We start from the raw sequence: 23,842 nt of genomic DNA, 5'->3' as shown, positions 1-23,842 counted from the left end.
CAGACAGACGGAGGGATGGAGTTCTTGTCATTTTAGAGAAGGATGTCGATCTTGAGTGACGTAAAGGTTGCATTGAATTCTGATACGGGTTGCATCGCGTTCAGACGGAGTTTGCATTTCAAAAAGTCTGATCTGTATATGATTTGAAAACCACATATAAAAGCGGCCCAAATCTCAGTTAAAAAGATCAGATTCTACGTGATTTGTGCTGTTCACACTAGGGGTCGATATATTTATTGGCCTGGAAGATTATTGGGGTTGATATATATCTGTATTGCCGTTTGTTTTAATGATTGCTGATGAAATTAATTAAAAAGTACGAAGAAAGTTTCAGCACGGGAGGAACTTTTACTTTGTAAAACCTTTTTTTTAAATTTATTTTTCATTTAAATTTTCACCTGATTTTATAAAAAAAAAGTTGCGGGGAACTTGCTGTATATGATTTTGAAAGTTTCACTTTTGAGTAAATGTTTGCTTAAGGCAGGCATGTCAAACTGGTCCACAGGGGGGCCGGTGTGGCTGCAGGTTTTTGTGCCAACCAACCAAGAGCACACAGTTTGACCAATCAACTGTCTGAAGACGGAGATCAGTTGATTAAATGAGTCAAGTCTGGTGTGCTGCTACTTGGTTGGAAACAAAACCTGCAGCCACACAGCCCCTGTGGAACTTTATATGCCTAACAAACATTTAAACAAGGTTTTGTGTTGAAGTTTGTTGTATTTTAAATTCATTTTTAATGTAAATGCATATCAGTTCCAAATATCGGTTATGGATCTCATTAACTACTAATAATTGGTATCGTGATCGGCCCTGAAAAACCAACATCAGTCATCCCCTAATCTAGAGTGTCATGGCTGTTCACACTGATGTGGCATCTCAAAAAATCAGATCTGGTGTAGAACTACATATGAATGTGGCCCAAATCTGATTTGAAAAGATCATTTTCAATGTGATTTTTGCTGTTCTCACAGACATTAAACCACCATCTGGGTCACAGATCAGATTCGGACCACTTAGGCCCACAGCGTGGATGCAGCTTAAGTACCATGTTGGGTCCTAATCATGGCAAATTTCGAAATAAACTGCACATATCCAGGTCATCTGGGTCGTCAGTGGACACAGATTGCTGATACTGAACTATGCACACAAAGGGCCAGGCAGGCCAGAAAAAGCCTTGGCTGGACAGATTCTCCTCATGCCGATGTTATTACTGTTGGAGGTCTGTGATGGCTGTTAGCCGGCTGAGCCCGACAACAAAAGGTGGTTTTATCCTATTAGCAGAGTGCTAACGTGTCTAATTCCTCTCCAGCGGATCAGTCTGTCTCTTTGGATGCAGCAGGCGGAGGAAAGCGAGGGAATACCGAGCTCCACTGCAGTGCTACGTTCCAAGAAACACGAATCGATCCCGTCTATGGGGGTACGACGTAACAGGGCTGGAGACGGCAAAGTGTTTGGCTCTGCCAGCTCCAAGGTCAGCCGGTGATCGGAGGCCTGGGAGGCAGGGTGAAATGGAACCTGCGGAGGCATGTCAGAAATGTTAATTCTGGTTGACCAGGCATAAATAACATTGTCAGAGGAATTAGAGTTTGTTCCTGCGCTCCGGGTTTCACTGACACGGCAAGAAATGTTTTGGTTGCAGGCCTGCGCTATACCACTTCTCCAGGAAAAACAGTTTTCTGAATGGTATAAATGCGTGTTTTGACTATTGGTGCGGTGACGCTCGGGTTGAAGGGCACAATGTAAAAGCACTTTAGAAAGCTCACGTCTTTCGTCCTCGGACTCATTTTCCATAAATACTTCATTGTGCTTCGATTTTCCTCTCACACACACACTCGCAGCCCAGTATGAGATTCCTTTTTCTTTGGCACCACAGGGTCTGCTGTGACATCACTGACCCAGGGGAAGCCAATTTTCCTATTTTTGGTGACAGGCAGCCAGGAAAACCCACTCTCTTTCCATCTCTCCCGCTCTGTATCAAAGTCTCTCTCTCCGTCACTCCCTCTCTTTCATCTGAGCTTTTAACGCAGGAGATAAGATAGCAGGAAAAGGTCGGGGGTGAGATGCATGAAGGCTGTCACAGCTCGGCGGGACTGCTCGCCTCAAACAGATGAGTGTATCGCAGGACTGTGAGGTAATGCTGCTGTTCAGTGGCCACAGAGGGTAAAGTTGTGGCTCTCCAGCAGCCCGTTACTCAGCAGAGTGAGACCTGTGGCCTGCACCGGCTAACGGCTGGAAATGTATTACAGATAACTACTTACCCTGTTGAAAGTGTAATAAGTTACATAACTATTTAAATTAGTTCATCAGAGTGATGTAACGTCATATCAGCTGTTCTATATCAATGGTGCAATCGCAGAAAGGGGGGGCAGGGTTGTCCTCAGTGAGATTAAAAAATCAGCTATTAGCAGTTAGCAGCTAACTCAATAAAGAGGAACAGCAGCTGGAAATGCCTTCAAATTGGGAAAACAGTGAGATTCAGGAGCTCCTTACCCTCTGAGCAGAGGACGAGATCAGCCGCCGCACAACTGAGATGGTACATGATGGTTGTTTACATGTTTGAAACACTGCTTACGTGTATGTTGTATGTCACACAAGAGGAAGACACTGTTGTGTTTTGCTTCCACCATGCCAGCATGCTGTCTAAAATCACACACTGGAGCGAGCGCCATGATGTTGCTTGTGTTTTGTTGTGTGTAAAAATAAAAAGGAGGCATATAGAAGGGACTTTATAGTGGCTCTATAGTGCTATTTCTGTATAAAAAAAGGGCTAAAGTCTTTCATTTCAAAGTTTAGTCTTTTGTTTTGCAAAAGTCATATTGACAACAATAGAATAGTTGCAATCTGTCAAAAAGCAGGAAAGAAGAAAAGGCAACTATGCATGGTTAAAACAGGAAGTACCATGACATTTCCTCCACAAAATGATGCAAAAATGCACAAATCGGTGCATTAAAAAAACACCAGAATGCAAAAATCTAGTGTTTATCGACAAATGTTAAAATGAAACCTGAAGATTAAGAAAAAGAAAAACTGCAGAGCAAGCAGCTGTTTGAAAATCACAGCAAAGACAAAGAGAATGATTTTGGGTGCTGTGTGTTTGGCCTCACTATGCTGCAAAAAGAGCTGCATGCTGAGCCACAAACAAACGTCAGAGAAGATTTTTAGGTGAAGACTGAGACTTAAGAGGACTCCACCTCATCCTGATTTCACGCCATCTGATAGATTTTCTTGCCATTACCGATTGTTCTTGCGGGTAGTGTTGTTGTGTCTATGAAGTGTTTCCTCTGTTCCCGAGTCAGTTGACAGTTGACTGGGATTTCGGTGGTCTCTCAGTCGCACCACCCCAGACTGAGCTGATGTGCTGCTGTGTTAGCTCAGTGTGGATATATCTGCTGTCACTGTGAGAGCACAGATGATCTCTGCCAGCGTGGCACACTTTCAGTACGTCCCACTGGGCCTCTAAGCTGTCTTAGCTCAAGCTTTATCAAGAGTTTATTGTTGAGTATTTTTCACACCTACTTGGTTCAGAGCAGTTACTTCAAACACTGCTGCAGGTTCTCTCTCAGTTGAGTTAGTTGGTTTTCTGAGAGAAATCAAATCATTTATTTTACTTTATTTTATTTTATTTTTTTATTTTTTATTTTTATTTTCTATTTTTTTGTTTTGTTTTATTTTATTGTACTGTATTTCATTTTACTTTAATTTACTATATTTTATTTTAAAATGTTATTTTAATTCTTTTTAATTGATTATTTTATTTATTTATTTTGTTTTTGTTTTTCGTTTTTGTTGTTTTTATTCCAATTATAGTTTTCTTTAATTATATATTTCTCCTATGAGGCTTTCTGGGGAGCTTCTGTCACTTTTAGGGGCTCCAATATGAGCTTGGGATGCATTTCTCTTTTTCTGTCTCTTTATCACCATGGATCATGAATAAAATAAGGCTATTATTGATGTGTGAAGTAACATAACTTAAGTAATTTTAAGTTTTAATCATTTGTTTTTACTTTATTTTATCCCTGTTGCTTATTTTTCTTCTATTTTATTTATTTGTTTGTTTATTCATTACATAGACTTTAGTAATCTTTTTTTGTTTGTTTTGTTTGTTTTTTTAATATTTTATATAGGGGTCAACTGATATTGGTTTTTCAGGGCTGACACATTTTTTGTGCTTTTTAATAAATTTTATCAGGGATCATTAAAATAAAATGCTGATACAAATCGGCAAAATTCCAAATATTGGTCCCTATAATCGGCCAGGTCGATTATCTCTCAACCTCTAATTTCATTGTCTTATTATAATTTTCTGGTCTTGCAAAACTTTGCATAGTTTGATTGTGTTATCCTTTAAATTCTGTTTGTTAATCCAATTTTTGTGATCGTTCGATGTAGTTTGGGCTGTGCGTTTGTATGAAAGGTGCTTTGATAATAAAGTTGAGTTGAGTTTGTCGGTTTGGGATTCTGCGTTTTCACCCTAAAGAAAGCTTCGGTCTTTAGTACATTAATACAGTTTATATCAACTGGTCAGAACACGCTTTGTGTGAAAATGTGAATATCTAACCTGACGTGACCTTTGCATATTTGTTTGTCCTCCTGCAGGCGTCCAGGATGACCCGCTCAGATGAAGACCGGGACATCGGGTGGGACGCCTGGGGACCCTGGAGTGACTGCTCTCGTACCTGTGGAGGCGGAGCCTCCTACTCTCTGCGACGCTGCCTGAATGGAGGGTAAGCCTCGTTTAACGTCCAACTAGACACAGTTTGACAGCATTTTGATTCATAGAAATACCTTGTGGCAGAAACCTGATCATTAAAACGGAAAAAAGAATCCAGCATCCAGTGTGTGTTACCTCACAGAGCTGCTGCTCGTCGTTGAGGATGATGACACTGTTTTAACCCTTTAAATCCTGGAGCGGCATCACTTTTCTTTGGGCTGCTTTTTATACGCCTCTCACAGGCTAATTGACCCTTTGAACGCTGAGAAAATTGGTTTGATTTCTCTCGAAAACATGGTGGAAAAAAACTTGGCAAGAAATGTCCCACAAATTACAAGATATTAGCAAAATGTGATGAGAAATATTGCCTAATTTTTTTAAAAAAGGAAGGAGGATTATTAAAAAAAAATAACTATAGATATAGAAAACTATATTTATGATTATAATAATTTTATTTATATATATCTATATATATATATATATATATATATATATATATGGATAGATAGAGTTTTTTTGTTTTCTTTTTGTGCTTTTTTTTCATGTAATTCTTTTGCCCATTTTTGGGCCAAGTCGAAAACAATTTGCTCAGGAGCGACATGACTTTTCTATTTTTAGACACACTTCATGAGTATTTAAGAGCAAATTGGTGCCATTTCTTTCAAATACTCAGTCAAAAAGGCAATAAGAAACTTGGACTGAACTTGCTCAAAAAATTGCAAGAAATTAGTAGATTTAGAAAATTATTTTTAAAAAGCTAGGGGAAAATTACCAGAGGTTTAAAAAAAAAAGCTAAGGAAAAAAAATATTTACTTCTAATTAAATATTTAAAATAATGCTACAGAATTACATTACTAAATTCAATTACTCTAAAAAAAAACCCAGGGTTTTTTTCTTTTTCTTTTTTCTTTTTTTTTTTTTACATTTTACTAATTTCTTGATAATTTTTGGGTCATTTGTTCTTTTATTCCTAATTGCATTTTTCTCATGTTTTTGAAAATAATCGATTTTCTCAGGTTACAAAGGGTTATTGTGCAATAATTCTAGTTTGATTACAGCTTGGGTGGACCTGTTTGTGTAGTTTTGGTTGATTTTTATTAGTTATGATAACATTGCATGCAACAAAATAATTACTGAGATCTGAGACGACAGACGCATCACTAAAAAGAAGCTTCATTATTTAGAGAGAGAGAAAGAAGAGGCTGTAAACTCAGACAGAGTCCAGACTGTCTCCGCGGGTCGGCGTGGACGTGATGCAAGGAAGTCGAGGAGACAGCGTCTGGCTCGGGTGTGTTCTGTATCTTCCTCACACTGATAAAAGCATCAAGTGTGTGGGTTTTTGAGTCTCTGCTGCTTTTAAAAGCCACATTGAGGCTGTCTGCTCTCGCTGTCAGCCCGTCTGTGCTCTGCTATTTGTTGTGCGGCGTTCAGGAAGTCATCACAGCCAATCTATTTCAGACTCTGCCCCGTGGCATCATTCTGCAGCCTCCTGGCAACACATTTGTCTCCATTATATCTGACTGCAGCTCAGCCTCGCTCTCTCACCCTGCTGCTGATATTTCCCCCCACTAAGTCAGAACTTTCTCTCCTGCACACAAACAAACAGTAAATACTCACAGCAGTGCTAAAGCTTGTTAATTGGCACCTTGTGGTTATGAGATGAAATGAGTAGTACTGAAAGCGATAAAAAGAGGAGTAAATACACCCTGAGAACTGGCCTGTGGGTTTGTCCGGAGGTGGTTTAATTGTTGTGTTTTGTCATATTCGGGGCAGCCTTGCTTCATTGAATGTTTCCTGCGGAGGAGAGGAAGGTTTTCTCCTACGTGGTGTCGAGTTACGAGTGCTGAGAGACACATTCATGAGCCTGGAAGAGTCAGCCAAGGCCTTAACATTCAGGTGCTCATCCCCCCAATTTTCCATCTGAGATTCTGACTGCAGTATAAGCAGGTTTGTTTCACTCAAAGCTCTCTGAGACTGTTGTAGGTATTTCTCAAGGTGGGTTTTCATTACAGATTTGCGCAAAACTTGAGTGATATTTTCAAAATGTCGATAAATAACTAAATGAACTAAATAAAAAATAATAACTAAATAAAACACTATGTGGAGCCATAATAGAGAGGCAAGCCCCTCATACGTGGCCACTCCCACGTATAAGGGACTCGCCTTTCCATTATCGCTCGCATAACACGCCTACATGGCCTTGGCTTGGAAATAATGACGGCTAGTGTGGTGGCTGCAATAGAAATAAAGCTGCTGATGTTTTGAACACAATATCTTTTAGGTTTTGCACAAATCTGTAATGGAAATCTACACAACTGTTGCACAGTAGTGTAGATTTCTGGGAGGTGATAGTCCACGATTTCACAGAGGAATTGTTTTTATCAAATTTCTGGATGATCCGCTCGACTTTTGAAGAGTTATGTGATGCATTAACAGCTCCTGTATCTCCTGCTGCATCATGAGGGAGCCAGTTCCTACTGACAAGCACACAGCCGTAGCATCATGTGACCCAGAAAAGCCAAATAAAGTGTTTCCATTGCAGTTTTGTGAAATATGGCTTTTTCGCAATGCGTGAAAAACCACCTCATGTGAGCGTAAAAGCTTTTTGTGCGATAAATTGGCGTTTTTTCAAAGTTGTTTCCAGTAGATGAATCTTATATTCCCAATTTCAATATGTGCTATTTGAGGGTTAATGATAACCCGCCTAATTTCACCGTATAAACCTGGGATCTGTGTTGGGGTGCCAAAACAGGGCAGGTTGCCGGTGCTGAGTCTGCACAAATCATGGTGCTATGAGCGGGCACAATCCAGTCTTTGTGGATCTGGCTCTAAGATTATGTGGGTTCTTATGAATGCTTGCACACCCCTGAAAAGCAGACAGACCATGATCTCAGTGGATTTCGGCCTGCAGAAATAATTGTTTGATCAATGACCTCCATGTGACAGCTAGCTTGCTGCCAAAATGCAGCAACATTTTATCAATTTGGCTTCTCAACACCACAACGACTACCTCAACTGTGAAATAAAGGACGAACCAAAGATTCTATAACAGAAGATACCTTAAAAGCTGTGATTATAACTTTTAAAAGCTTGGACCAGATAGTGGAGTAAGACACTAAAATATCTTAATATTACAAAAAAAACAACTGTTATTTCGGGATAAAAGAATAATTGCTTAGACAACGCTGAACATGTGATCATGGCATCATATGGTCATTTGCGTGAAAGCTTCCACCAGATTTCATCTGCATTCATTTCCCGTCCGAGATTATTGTTATTAAGGCCCCCTGCAGCGTCCTCTATGATAATATGTCCACACTGAGTTTTATCAGTCTGACCTGAACGCCCCGCCTGACTGTTTGAAGTCTGACGAGGTTACTCAGTCGTCTGAAGACTGCCGGTGGTCAGGCTGATCACGGCGAACCCTGATCACAGCTGCCAGCGTCTGGAAGTGATTGGGAGTCCTGATTGGTTCAGACTTCCTCCACACTGGGAGATTCACACTCCAGTCATTACAGAGACATCTCCCAACCAGCCGGCCTGCAGGACCACTGTGTGTTTCTGTGTGTGTGTGTGTGTGTGTGTGTGTGTGTGTGTGTGTGTGTGTGTGTGTGTGTGTGTGTGTGTGTGTGTGTGTGTGTGTGTGTGTGTGTGTGTGTGTGTGTGTGTGTGTGTGTGTGTGTGTGTGTGTGCTATAAGCGTGTGTGTTGCTTTTTGAACAAGTAAGGGCGAGTTTGACTTCTGGACATAATTAGTTGGAAAAGTCTGTGTATGTCTGTGTATGTGTGTTTTTGTGTGTGTGTGTGTGTGTTTGTGTGTGTGTGTGTGTGTGTGTGTGTGTGTGTGGACAGTAGCCACAGCGAGAACATCCAGCCTAATCTGCAACTTCATTCAGCTCTTTTACACACACACACATACACACACACACACACACACACACTGTCTGTGTGTCTGGGTCCAGTGTTTCTTTTGGAGTGGAGCTTGTCTTTGCCCGTTGCTTTGCCTCCTCTGGTGCCAGACTGTGTCTCTCTCCCCTTTAAAGGTCCATTAACTCCCACCAGCTCTGTCTGCCCTTATACAGCAGCACTCACCCAGCAGAGAGGAGATCCGTCTGTGGCTGAAATAATTGACACTGCCCACTGCTGTCGAGCTGTCAAAGACAAGCATGTACAGATTTTGGGGGCAAATTGTTGCCAGACACCATGTTGAATCATTTAAGATGAATGATGCTTTTGCGAAATGATGTTTTGATGTTTGTTGGTGTAATTATTAAGTATACAGTAGTGAGAAACATATGGCTCCTGTAAAAAAATATCCAACACGTTCTCATCCCAACTCGTCACATGGTGCCGCTCTGTCAGCGACCTTCAGGGTCAGTTTATAATGTTTTAGGTATCCTTCTGCGTCAGCTGTTTAAGCTGCGGGATGCTGTAATGTCAACAAATGCACGTGGTGGGATGACACAGCATAGTTCTTATATATCAACAGGCAAACGATGTAACGATGTCATGATGGTTAGGATGAGGAAACAAAGTCATGTACAGTTGGGTTTTGGCAAAAGTGGCTAAGGTGTGGAAAAAAAACCCACTACCGCATGAAAGACAGTTTGTGGGACACATTCGCCACCAATCCCACCCCCCCTATAAGCACACTCACCCAAATTATATTTGTATTTACGGGCAGGTTATTATCTGACGCTGGCCTTCAGTGTTTCATGTGCACATGACTGTTTCTGTCTAGCTGCATTTTCAAGTGCATTCTCTTTTCTAGGTCACATGATGCTGTGTCTATGTGCTTGTCAGTAGGAACTGGCTCCCTCATGATGCAGCAGGAGCTACAAAAACTGTTATTGCATCACATAACTCTGAGAAAGTTGCGTGGATCAGCCAAAAATTTTGAATCCACAATTCCTCTGTGAAATCGTGGACTATCAGCTCCCAGAAATCCCTCATATGTGAGGGGCTCGCCTTTCCATTATCGCTTGTATAACACACCTACTCAGCCTTGGATTGGAAACAATGACGGCTAGTGGGGTGGCTGCAGTAGAAATAAAGCTGCTAATGTTTTAAACATAATATCGATTAAGTTTTGCACAAATCTGTAATGGAAACCTGCCTACTGTCACACAGTAGTTGTGTTCGGTCCTGAGAAAGCCAATAACAGACCTGCACTGTTTATATTTCTGTGTTTTGGGTTTAGCAGAAGACTAATGGTTATAGCTGTAAACATTCCCAGACCCTGAAACCACAGTGCACACTCACACACAAACACTCTGCCTGTCACTGAGCAGTTATTCATGCATTTCAACAGGAGAAATCCATTAATTGGTTCATTAATATGGAGCTGTGGTTTTCTGTTGTCTGTGTTTGTTTCGCTCGGAGCTGGCTGAAAGGCTGCAGTGTGGCTCTCAGCTCCCTATCTGCCCAAAATGGCAGATTAGACCACGCCTGCTTTACACTGGGATAAATGAGCTGCTACCAGTTTAATCTAATGTTATTGCAAGTCGGCAGGTTAAACGTGCACTTTGTGGCAGTTAACACACAACGAGAGATTGGGTGTTGTTATTGTTGCTAACAAGGTGGAACGGATTTAACAGCGTGTCCATGCTGTCACGGGGAAAGAACCGTTGTGCTATGGCACATTTCACACAGGGCTCAGGTTCATTTTGTGTGTGTGTGTGTGTGTGTGTGTGCATGTGTGTACGTGTGTGTGCGCGTGTGTGTGTGTGTGTGTGTGTATTCAGTTTTGTTTGACATTTTGGGTTCTGCCAGCTGGAACTCTGAAGTGCTGAGATGGCTGCTGGCGAGGTGATGTGTGCTGCAGGTGGAAAGTGCTGTAACCTTACAGGTGTGTGTGTGTGTGTGTGTGTGTGTGTGTGTATGTGTGTACCTGCATGGGTATTTTACTGGTTACGTGCGTGTTTGTTTAGTGATCCATAACGTTTTCATTCTTCAGGTATTTGCCTGCAGGTCCTATCCAGAGCGAATTGATAGAAGTTCAACAAAGTTTGGAAAAGTCAGAGAAAATATTAACAGTAGGCTGAAAAGACAGTAAGAAGATGCCCTGCAGCACAACACTAGAAACTGACAGACTTATAAAACAATTTGTGAAATTATTGTATTTCCAACCCCAGTTCTGAGGTCTTCACACTGACATTCTGTCCGTGAATCGACTTCAACTACTGCTGGTGTGTAAAGCACTGCATCTTTTAGGCCCTCTTTTATGGCTACAAACTTCTGCAACTTACTGAATGCAACACTTCTCATAATGCCTGTGTCATGCACAATGTATTATTTAGGCACCTTGACAGACTCTGTGAACTTATCCTGATTTACCTTTCCTCTCATGCACATAAAAAAAGCAAAAAGCTACTTTTAATGAAAAAGAAACACAAGCTCAAATGTACAAGTTTTAGTGTGACCTGCAGAGGTCCACAGATATGGAATGAACTTGCTGATCAATGTAATGAATAAGATTTTGTTTGTGATGCTCAAGGCATCAGAAATTACATAAAAAACAAACAAAGGCAAATTAAAATGAGATAAAATCATTCTTTTTTAGTCCCACTATGGGGAAATTTGCAAAACAAGAAGCATCAGTGAAGAAAAATACAATAAATGGACAAGCAGAATGGCTGAATTCACATTAATTCGAGGGATTTATTGCAGTGTGTCTCTTCTTAAACCATGTTCTGTTACTTCATACATCTAAGTAAGTTTGTAAATAATGTTCACTCTGACTTCTGTGGGTTAAAATCTTTTGAGAACAGCTGAAACTTAAAAGGAAATGCGGAATCGTTGTAATGCTATTGGTGCTTTAACAAAATCCCTGTACCTATGGAACGACTATGGTCGAAATTCAGAAAAACAGCTACTACAGGATTCTTTCTATTCATAAAAAGGTGAGCAACAGTCTGGCAGTGGAAGACAAGAGTAGCAGTGGCATTAAATGATTTTCAAGATTTTGGTTAACTCATGTTTTGCATGCAGTTTTGTGTCACCTGTCAGTTTGCTGAGAATTTTTTTTCACCTTCCCTTGCAGAAGCTGTGATGGCAAAAACATCCGCTACAGAACCTGCAGCAACAAAGTGAGTCTGAACATTAATACTTTTTGTTTAAATGCATTTTGAATTTATACATGTTAAATTTCAGTGCAAGACTCTATCTAAAAATATTAAATTTTCAGCTGCAAATTTTACATAACCCCAAAACCTTTAAATACTTTAATATTTGAAATTCTGTTACAAAATTATAATTATTTTAATACACTAATATAAGCAGTCATTTCCTTGTTTGTTTTTGCTTTGGACTTTCCTTTTTTTTTTTTCCTTTTACTAATTTCTTACAAACTTTGAGGTAATTACTTAAGTTGCTGGTTGCCTTCTTCCCTTATTTTTTAAATAAATTGAGCAAATTTGCTTGGGTTTCAAGGGGTTAAGATAATATTTCCTATTGATCTGGATACTTGTAAGAGGAAAGAATACCAAATGTAGGACTCTGCAGTCATTAAATGTACCCCCAGCCCTCTATGACAAGTTCAGGTCATACCACAAATATGTGACGTTCTGTATGTGTGCCAGGTAGGGAAATAAAAGACGCATCAATTATTTTGCCATAATAAAGCCTGTTTAATGTAAAAAGTGAATAATCCTCCACTGGTCCCTGACAGCCCATCAGGTAATATCAACGGTCGTCATTTGATCCATGAAAGACCAACAACCACAACCACCCCCACGACGACCGCTCTACAGTCGCACTTTCCCAAACCGCAGAAACACATCCAGCCTGTTGAAACACCATTTTTAATCAGAGGAGAACAAGTCGTATTTCTCCTCGTCCCCACTGAGGTGGTTTAGTCTGGATTCATTTGCAGAGCTTCAATCACATCCAGTGGGAAAAGGTCCCAGGATAATATTTATCCCGTTTCCCCCCTCTCTCACACGTGGAAGCCGACTGTGCGAACTGCAGGCTTCATATAGGCGTCTGAAGGATATGTAGGCTGGCAGAGTGTGACGGAGTGAAGCTGATGTGTCAGGCTGAATGTGTCCAGTTCTCAGTCAGGGAGAAGAGAGAGTTATTGGATGCCAAAAGTCTGCCAGTTGTCACCCGGAGGAACAAGCATCCCTTATTGATCCGAGACTGCTTTCAGTCCCCAGAAGCAACCAGGTGTTAAGCTGTTGACAGCTTTTCTGCACTATTTCCTCCTCTGCCGCGGTCAGGCTGGCTGGATTTTTTACTACGTCCAGTTTGAACCAAACAAACACATGAAATGCAACATTTTATTACCTACTTTAGTTTGTGGTTTGAGTCGTCATGGACATTGCATTTCTGACGGCGCACTTTGGCCTGACCACTCGTATCCAGGATTCTCACTTATCCTGGAAAACTTGGAAATGCTTTATTCCGATTTCTAGTAGCTGATAAATTGTCTTGGATGATTGCAGATACCTGAAAACTTCAAATAAAAGCCTAGTCCCTTTTACCAGCCGGGTGCAGTGGCACAGTCTTGCTGCTAGTGATTTTTTTCAGGTCATTACTTTCTTTGTTTTTTTTTTCTTTTTTTTTACTTCTCTTTTGGATGTTGGCGGGGGTTCAGGTAATTTTCAACAAATTTATTGCTAACTTCTGGGTCATTTCTTCTTGTGATGCTTATTACCTTCTTCCCAGGTTTTTGAATTAAAATAAAGCCCAGACTTTAGTTGTGTTTCCTGTTAAACTTCAACTATCAGCGTAGTCCCAATTAAACGCCCAGTCGCTTGTACGAGCTGGGTGTGGCTACACATTTGGACAAATGAAGACCTACTTAAATATAAAGAAATTGCTTAAGGATGATGGTATAGAAGATGATAAAAACATGTGTTTATATATAAACTTTCATAAAATGACACTGAAAATGAATAATTTCTGTGTCTCTTTTCACCCTCTGTCCCTGTCCCTCTCCTCAGGACTGTCCTGCTGAGTCGGGTGATTTTCGGGCCCAGCAGTGTTCAGCTCACAATGACATCAAGTACCAGGGCGTCACCTACGAGTGGCTGCCGTCACCTTACGACCCCTCAGCCCCCTGCGCGCTGCGCTGCCAGGCTAAAGGGCGGAGTCTCACCGTTGAACTTGCCCCCAAAGTGCTGGACGGGACACGATGCCGGGCGGACGCTTTCGACATGTGCATCAGTGGAGTGTGTCAGGTGAGGGACCGTGTTATAAGTAAGCTGTTGTCAGTCAGTCAGTGACAGCGACCTGTGATATAATTAGATAATACCTCCATCATCAGTCTCATTTTCTGTCTGAAGAACAAAATGGTGCAGTGGTAGGAAATAACATCCCACAAATAATGGGACAGTTCTGCAACATGAAATGCTGCGTATTCTTTGCAGCTCTTTTATTTATTTTTTTAACAAATAAAACAAACAACTATACTATAGAATAACAATCATTAAAGCATTTCAGCCTGTGGGAAAGGGAAATCTCTGCAATTCAGTTAAATTTTAAATTTGTTGACCTGAATTTAGGGAGTGAGGCAGGGAGGGAAAGGGGCTGGAAGAGAATTTATTTATTTATTTATTTTTATTTATTTATTTATTTTTATCTCTTTTATCTTTTCTTTACTTATTTTGCTTAATCTGTTTATACTCTTGACTCTTTACCTTTTTGCCATCTTCCTTGCTACACAGACACACACACACACACACACACACACACACACACACACACACACACACACACACACACACACACACACACACACACCACAGCTATTCAACACCCTCAGTATACATTGTCCCAATATGTCATTGTGCCTGTTTGTCTTTTGTGTCAATTGCTCTTTTTTCACCTGTCTATTCTCCTACATAGTATTGTCTTTGTAATGTCCTTCACTTGTTTTGCGCCTGATTAATTAGAGAATAAATTAAAGACCTTTTTTTTAACTTTAAAAAACGAATTCCTTTAGTAAATCCATCAACACATGTTGCAGACAAGAGGCAACCTAAGAGGCTAGAAAGTGAGCCAAAGCATAAGCTCCAAAAACTGCAGTTCCTGTCCTGTCCACTTGAGGCCGGCTCCAAAAGTGAGTCTATCGTCATCACCCCGACCTAATGATAAAATGACCAGCTTTACCGCAGAAATAAACATATTTACATCCTGCAAGTAAATATTTTGCAGTTTTGTGAAATATGGCTTTTTTTGATCATCTGAAATTCCACCTCATGCGAGCATAAAAATGTTTTTGCTATAATTGGGATTTTTTTTCTACGAAATTGAAATTTTCATTAGGTGTGTTTCACACTTTTAATTTGCACAGTTTTAAGGTTCATGGAAAGCTGCCTGCTGTTGATATGATACTAATGTGCAAATGTAATGTTTTCATGGTTTGCAGGATGCCAACATTTTCTTCCAGCTGCTGAACTGATCCGGCTCACTTAAAGATAAACATGTATTTTGTATGTGTTTTTTGACCTTTTGCCAAAAAAGACTAATATTCTCCGTTTAGTAGGACCATCTCCTACTAACCCCAGTGCACTATTACCATGGGAAACATTACTGCATGGAGTATTCACATTGGTGCTTTGCCTCATAGCCAATGATATGGTCTTGTAATGGGCCATCATGATCTCAAAGAGTGAGCTGGGACATGGAAACTTTGGTCCCTGCCGTGTCATAATCATGTCAGAGACGCTATATTTAGCGGAGCTTTGTTTTAGGATGCACACACAGGGATTTACTGTGGATCGCCTCTGCTTCCAGGCTGGCTGCTTGATTAGAGGCTGTTTGTGCGTGCCTGACAGGAGGAGGAGCACATGTGTCACACTTGACAGGCCCATTTCCGATAATGCTATTTATACAGTATATATTCTTTGACACAAAGGTAATGTGGCAGAGGGAGGTGGTGTAAACCTGTTAACAGCTGCTGAGTGTTCTCGTCCAGCTGTCAGGTGAATTTTGATGCATTTCCATCCGTTTTGTTGAAGCGGCAAACAAGAATCAGTGAGTTTTTAACAGCTCGTCGTTTTTTATTTTGCTTCTTTTCTCTCATTTTGTACAAAAATAAATCACACTGTTTAGTCATCCAGCTAATAGCCACACCACCCTGACCTGTACACAGGGGAGATGGCTGGTTTGACACTGTGGGAGGTTGAAGTCAACAAACATTTTATTTACTGACATTTAAAAACACACAAAGCCACCCGTGAAGTGCTGTTTATCTGGCAAATGCATTCTTTCACCAGCAGTTGTGTCATGGATATCATTAATTAACCTGACACCTCTTACAGAAACTGTAGACTAAAGCAACATAAACTCCCCAGTGGTTGCAGCCACAAACACTTAAGCAAAGAAAAGACAATTTTAGTCCCACGCAACATTGCTCAGCAACGCAGCAGCTGCTCTCATCTCTAGAGTGACTTCAAAGAGTTTGTAGTTGTACTCTGAACTTCACTTTGTCAGCCTTGCAAACATGCAATTCGTCCTCAATCTGCTCAGTGTTCAACTTTATATATATACTATATATACTGGATATACTTTTTTTTTTACTGGTTTTAGTTAGGAACATTAAAGACAAGGAACAACAGACAGGTTCATCGTAGGTTGCACAGGTTACATTTCAGTAACTGTGCTTTCACGTTGTAAAACTCAGGGAGCTATTTTTATTCAATTATCATTTCTTTAAATTTTCACTGAACTTTCTTTTTTTTTTAAAGTTGCTGGTAACTTGCAGTTTAAGATAAAAGTTTCAGTTTTGGACTTTGCTACATTTCAAATTTCTAAATATTTATTATTTATTTTTTATGTAAATGCATATCGGTTCCAAATATCGGTTATCGGTCAACCTAACTACTAATAATCTGTACCGGTATCAGCCCTGAAAAACCAATATTGGTTGACTCCAATTAAAAAAAATACTTACATAAAAGTAAAATTACAGATTAGAAGTACACTAAAAATGACTTTGTTACAGTACTGAGAGTAAATGTAAGTTGTTACTTCCATCCCTGCCTCTCTGATATTGAGGAAATTTAAAAAACTGTAAAGTCGTTATGACTTAACGCACCAAAAATTATTGATTGAAAGTCAGCTGCAGTGAAGGGGTGTGATGAAATAAAAGAAGTCGAAGATAATACCTCTAGAGAACGAAAAGCTTTAGCATAAGAGCAAAAGTTAAGAAAAAAAGTGAAAAATTCTGACATAAGGAAAGAAGTAGAGGATTAAACAACAGAGGGAACTGCAGTGAGAGAAAGGGGTTATCTCCTCTCTGCTTCCTCAACAACAGCCGAGATGATAGCATCCGCGCCAGATCCATTAACAACACGCCCTGCTTATGCAAATCCAGCAGTCTCCATCACACAGCAGCGGCTCATGCTGCAGCTCCTTCAGCGGAAACACAGACACTTTCTCAATCTGACACCTGAAATTGCACAATATCCTGTAATGATATCTTGATACAGGAGCCATAAGAGGCTTACACCTTTCCCCATCTGCAGATGTCATCCTGAAATATCAGGCGACGATAGAACGAGCATTTTCATTCACAGGAAAAAGAAGTTCTCAGACTGCTTAGCTTTTTACTCAACAACCGTAAATTATGTTTAAGAAATACACAAACAATGTCAAGTAGCTGAAGGGTAATGGAGCAGTGACGGACTCGGGGAGTAAAAATATCCAGTGTTTACATGTCGTGTCTTACTATCAGCATTATATATCAGTGTCTCCGGTCACAGCGCCAAGCCCCGGTCATACGCCATTAACAAAATGAGCTGCAACTGGTGTTGTTTATGTAATACACTTGAGTGTGTATTTATGTGTGTGCAGTGCATGAACGCTTTCATGTCAGCAAAATGTTGTTTCTTAGGCTGGAATAACCTTTGTTGTAGCAGTCAGATCATCACGAGGCTTTAAAAGTAAACTAATGAAAAAACTATGAGGTGCAAGACAGGATTAAGCCGCAGTATGTCTGAAACAAAAGGCAATTGTTTTGTAGCTGTTTTGCAGAGATACAGAGAAAAATATGGAGAACTTGAGAGAGAAGTTCAAATTCTGCATACTGTCTCACCTCCACACACCTGGCCAGTCGCTGCTCAAGTTTTGTCCGTATGGAAAGTAAACACACTTTTCTCTGAAAGGCTTATCCTAGACAAGCTACTGAGAGATTGAGTTACAGAAGCTAACTGAACAGAGGTTTTCCAAAACATGACTGGCACTCGACGGATACTGTTTTTTCAGGGCCAATACCGATACCAACTATAAGTAGTTAATGAGACTGATGACTGATATTTTGAACTAATATATATGTTTCTGATAAGCATTTAGAATAAAAATAAAAATATTCTGTACAAAGTGAAAGTTCCTCCCATGCTGACACTTTCTTTGCACTTTTTAATATATTAATTTTGTCAGAGATCATTGAAATATAATACAGATACAGATAATCTGCAAAATGCCAGATATCAAATATCATCTCGTGAGTGAATGCAAACTTTTACACCCAGCACAGTAATCAGTTAAATTTGACTCTAAATGCGCCTGAGGTTCTGCTGCTCCATCTGTGCCCAGAGTACGCTCTGTACGCCGAGAGTGTGGTGCAAACAGTAATTATTTAGAGAGTGCTGAAAAGTCCACCTCAAAAAATATGAATTCCATTTGTGGCAGCAGAAGTTTTAATCGTGGCAGGCTGCCACAGATGAATGAATGTGTGGGAAACCCTGCAGTTGGTGCACAGCCTGTTTCATCACAAATATCCTGTTGAGCAGTCCTAACAAAACACTTGTCACTGTTGGATGGCCTTATGATACATTTGTTAGCTTGAAAAAAACTTGTGATTTTACTGTAAATTTGAGGGCAAAGGCCGGTATTTTTAACCGTGGTATCAACAATCTCATACAAGACCACTGATTAAGCATTGCCTGTTTCCTAGCTTCTCTCTGCGTCTGTGGCTAGTTTTTCTCTAAGCGTGAAGTCTTGTTTACCTGAAGGCTGGAGAGTGTTTGAGCTGGCTGTTCCCTGCTGAGATGATCCACTAATGCACGAGTAAACATCTGTGACAAGTGATCAGATGCAGAGACTGCAGGAGAGCTGGTGGCATCAGTGGCATCTCAAACATGTACTGTAGTTCAGAGATCTGTGAAGGCAACAAAAGTCCCGGTTCGGAAGGTGGCTTTTGGCGTTACGCTTGTAAGTCAAGAGTTAAAGCGTGCTGGAGCTACCTAACCACTAAAATCCATGAAAAATAACGACAGAAAAATAGTCCCCAAACTAATTTAAGAAATTACAACTCTAAAATTGGCTTTTTAAAAAAAAAAAAAAAAAAAATCCAGCAACTCACAGTGCAGATTTTTTATCAAGTTACTAATGACAGATAATGACTAATGACTAATGACCCCCCACCCACCCACACACACACACACACACACCAACAAAAAACAGCTAACAAAAAGTGAAAAAACCAATTCAGTCTGTTCATCACGCCTTAAGATTTTTTGAGCTGTTTTTTGAAATTAATAAACATCCCTTCCCTTTATTCTTCGTAACAGTACGTCATTTAAGGTAAGAAGAAAAAGTTTTTTAAGTTTTCCAAACACTGACTTTTTTTAGATGCAGTGATCCGACAGTCTGCATCGTGGCGGCACGCACCAGTGATTCTACACAGTATTACATGCTCCTAATCCCCATAAATACACCCCGAGCTCAGTCACTTACAGCCTGATTTATTTCGTGGATTCTCTCAGCTGCACACTAAAAAGTACAATATCAACAGAGAGTTTCCCTTTTTCCCCAGTCCTATTTTGAATGCCGAACAGCAGGAGTTATTGTCATTGATATTACTGCGCTTCCAGGAAACGCCATGGGGTGCCAGAGGTGGAATAATTTCTAATATTTAGTTTGAATAATGAAAAAGGTGCACCTTGAAGGAGCAGGAAATTATTTTCGAGTAGAGTTCTTACTGCTCCTTAGAAACAACCAATATGAGTTCCTAATAATAATGAATAATAATACATTTTATTTTTGAAGCTTTTTTTTTTCATACCCAAAGCGCCAGAGAGACAAAAGCAGAAACTCTGATGTCTGTTCAAAATAAATGAAATGTATGCTGATGGGGATTTTTTTCCTGTTACACCCCGACTCTCCAGCGTACTCTATCCAATAAAGGCAAATATTTAGAAAAACAGCGTAGGATGGGTGTCTGAAGGCCCGTATCAAAACTGGTGGAGATGTCTGAGATTTCTCATTCGTCATGGAGAAACCCTTGTGCCAAGATTTACACTTCTTTGCTGCTACGCCCAGAAAATACGACCGCCCGAGACAAAGTGGTGTCTGACATCATTATGACATTGTGTGACAGCTGTGGGGGACACTGCATCAGTTAAACAACAGCGGCCCTGGACAATGACAATGACTGAAGACGTAAATGGACCTCATTAGGATTTACAGCCCAGTCGCCAGAAAAAATGTTGGCATTGTGCATTTCTGCAAACAAGGGATACGTAATATTAGTATGTTCATGTGTATCATATTAAAGTGTCTCAAGTGACGTCAAGATTCAAGATTCCTTTATTGACATTCAGACATCAGACAGGCACACAGCTGAACCAAATTTTCAGACAAGGTTGCTTTTAGTGATTCGTAGCTATTTTCTAGTAGGGATAGTAACAAGAAAAGTGTTTTTTGTTTTTTTTTAAAAAAAATTTTTGCAAGTCATTGCTGTGTTCCCAGCATCTCCTAATCCACCAAATATGTTTTTGTTTCTTTGTTTTTTAGTGACCTGCCGCTGTGTTTCCACCAGTGATAAAAAGCACTTTATTATATTATTATCAAGACGTCGTGTGTTTTTCTGCTAGGTTAGTGTCGCAGTGGTATTTTTTTGTTGTTTTGTTTTTTTACTGAGACGTCGATGCATCATTTTCTGCTGGGATAGTGCCACAAAAAAGTGGGGTTTTTTTTAATTATTTTTTTTTTTTATTTTAAGTCATCACTGTGTTTCTAGCAGCTATTTAGCCACCAAACGCGTTTTTTAGTGACCTTTCACTTAGTTTCCACCAAGAATAGTGCCATGAAAAGTGGTTGTTATACACTGGGACATCCATAGCTTTGCTTCCAGACAGTTCTCCAGAAAGCAGAATAAATCTGGAGAATTTAGAAATTTAGAAACTCAAATGAGCTTGTAGAAATACACCACCAAAGGTACTACAATATATTACGATACTCTAAAAATGACAAAAATATAGTTTTGTGCAAATACAGTGGAAAACAAATTGACTGAGATATTAGATGTAACAGACTGCCATATATCACACATTTCTTTTGAAAAGATCAGTTTTTCTGAGTCCGAACAGCGACGTCTAAAGCTGTGTTTTCCCTGAGGGGATATATCGGCTCTGTGTGGGTGGAAGGCTGAAGCAACAGCCGCTGAATAGACCCATTTTCAGATTTATCAACATTAGTGTGGACAGGGCCTCAGTATTAGGAGACTGCAGTATTGGGAAGCTACTTGCTTGTTGGCAGGAATCCAGGTAGAAAACAAAAACTCACAAATGGAGCTCATTTCCTCGTGGTTAGAGAAAGTTGTCCCTCTTTCACTTCAGTTGTTCGGCACTCAGCTCACGAGTCGAACTTAGTATGAATGACAGAATCTGCCTGTAAAAATCCGGTAAATTAAAAATCTCTGGAGGGACTCGGGCTGCTTCATTAAACTGAAAACACCAACAATCAGGCCACGCACACGTACTTAAAGGGAGATGGATGACGGATGTGTGCAGCTGCTGACGGTCCCGGCATGCAGAGCAGGCACCGGGCCTGGCAGGGATGAAATGGCATCACCTGGTGATGAAGGCAGAGCCACAGAACGGGGCGCCGGGTTGCTGTAGCAGAAAGTTTGTCGGTGACGGAATGAGGCCAATCCCTCCTCCGGTGCATGTATATGGATTAATAATACAGCAGAGAGCAGCATGATATCCAGCTGTATACAAGGAGCAGAGAAAATAATACAATTCCTGGGAGTAAAGTGGAAGAGAGCGCTGCTGTGTAGCGCTGTCTGTCCGTGTGTATGTGTCACTTTGTTTTGTCAGTCTGTCACAGTGACTCAGGATGACAAGCATCAGCATATCGACATCAGGCTGTGTGTTGGCATAGTCACTTTTACACAGAGATTCTGCAAACATCCCATAAAGAAAAGAACACCCGCCATTATGCCAGCTTTGCTTTTTTACATTCACCCAAACAACGCTGCCAAGAACGATTGGATTTTTTTTTTTCAAGTGCATCGCTGTGTTTCCAGCAGCGTCTTAGCCACCAAATGTGTTTTATTTAGTGACCCGTCACTGTGTTTCCATCTGGAATCGTGCCACAAAAAGTGATTGCTATTTACTGAGGCATCGCTGGGCTTCCTGCCGGGAAAGTGTCACAAAATGTGGTGTGCTTTAACTTGACTTTGCCATGTTTACAGGTATTTTAAGCCAAAGCATGACATTTAGTAGAACATCCTGTTTTTTTGGGTATGCTACATTTGACATAGTATGTATAGGGACAAACTAAATCGTTTTTTCCGTGCTATATGATATGGTAGTGCTGATTTTGTAACGCACAGATTTGAGCCTGCAGGTTGATGCGAAGGTGAAAATGGGGCTCGCAGGAATGATAGCAGCAAAAGAGTGAGCAGAGCACTGACAGCTTGAAGTACAACACCATTAAAAAGGGTCCATTGAACATAACTGTGGAGGCTTTAGCGTACCAAAATTTTGCTTCATCACTGTGCGTGGGTGTGTTAAATATGACCATTTTGGTCTGTCTGTATTGTCACTTATCATCCTTGGTTTGTGCAGGCTGTCGTGAGCATTTGTAGCTCACCGCGGATCAATTTCTTTCTTCTGAAGTTTAATTATAAATTTAAAACCATGCAGTTGTTTTTGAAAGCCAGGAAGTCTAATTTAAATGTGCTGCTACCTCTCTAACAATTACATCTCATGGGGATTTTGGAAAACACTGCCTGCAAAGTAATGCTTGGATCCTTCTTAATTTGTCATGCATTTGTATTGCTGGAGACTGCGTAGAAGCATCCTGTGACCTGAAATGAAATATTGAGATGGAACTGATTAGAAACGCTGCCTTTATTTTGCTGTTTTTTTGTGTTCATGTTATTGGAGTTGAATTTGAACAGAGAGCATGCTGTGGGAGGAGGATTACAGGGAGGGCAACAGCTTGAACAGGTCACCAATCCTCCAAACAGAACATGCAGACAAACTCGTGTTCATATCATTTAAAGCCTGCACGCAGTGTGTGTCTGTTCAGCTGCAACAACAGCTTATTCTCATTTTCAATTCATTTTACTATTCTCCGTAAACTGATTTAAACAATGACAGTAAAGATCTTGTCATATCTCTTCCTGACTGTTTATTGGTGATTCTTGTGCAGGAGGTGGGCTGTGATCGGCAGCTGGCCAGCGGTGCCAGGGAGGATAACTGCGGCGTCTGTGGCGGCGACGGCTCCACATGCCGGCTGGTACGAGGACAGGCCCTGCCGCACCTTACCCCCGAACAACGTAGGTGATTCACTCGTCATCTGCGTCCGACTCACGCACGTCTTCACCCACTCTGGTTCCATTTCTAAGCCTCGTGTTCAGCAAGCTCATCCTTAAAACTTTACAAAGCAAACTTTAAATCCGAAGACCCTTACAGCCCTTTCCCTCCTACAAATGTTACCAAGTCCGTCACCTTTCAGCTCTCTGCAAATAGCTCGGCCCTGTGATCTCTCCAGCTGGTTTTAGGGAAGGCAGCTTTATTTGTACAGCACATTTCATACAACAGGGCAACTCAAAGTGCTTTACAGAGCAATGAAATATAAAACATAATAAAGGATGCAGATTTACAATAAAAGAGTAAAGAGATGAGATATAAAATGCAGCATCTATTACTAAATAATTAAAAAATATTAAAAGTAAAATCACCATTAAAAATAGCAATACGTTTGCAGACAAGAAGTGCAAAGGTAAAAAGATTATTAAAAATGATTGAAAATCAAGTTTGAAATAAGTTTGCAGTCATTAGCAGGTGGACTATGCAGTGCAAAAACAGGGAACGTTTTTAGCTTTTAATTAAAGGGGTCCAGAGTCGGGGCTTGTCTTTTATTCCAGGTTTGTGCTGCCTGATAATAA

General features: G+C 40.4%; 1 protein-coding gene across 2 annotated transcripts in view; it reads left to right on the top strand.

Annotated features, from left to right (window-relative positions):
* The window catches only part of adamtsl3 (ADAMTS like 3), a 198,732-nt gene that overhangs the window by 106,605 nt on the left and 68,285 nt on the right, over positions 1-23,842 (top strand). For both annotated transcript variants that reach the window (XM_088083412.1, XM_088083362.1), the window contains exons 4-7: positions 4,597-4,724; positions 11,753-11,798; positions 13,656-13,892; positions 23,104-23,230. In XM_088083412.1, the coding sequence (XP_087939538.1) occupies positions 4,597-4,724; positions 11,753-11,798; positions 13,656-13,892; positions 23,104-23,230 (538 nt within the window). The remainder of the gene's footprint in view (positions 1-4,596; positions 4,725-11,752; positions 11,799-13,655; positions 13,893-23,103; positions 23,231-23,842) is intronic.

This window comes from Plectropomus leopardus, chromosome 1, assembly GCF_026936395.1.
Source record: "Plectropomus leopardus strain MGB_pleo_1.0 chromosome 1, ASM2693639v1, whole genome shotgun sequence".
NCBI lineage: Eukaryota > Metazoa > Chordata > Actinopteri > Perciformes > Serranidae > Plectropomus > Plectropomus leopardus.
Note: the sequence above shows the minus strand (reverse complement) of the source record. Positions and strands in the feature narration are given on the sequence as shown.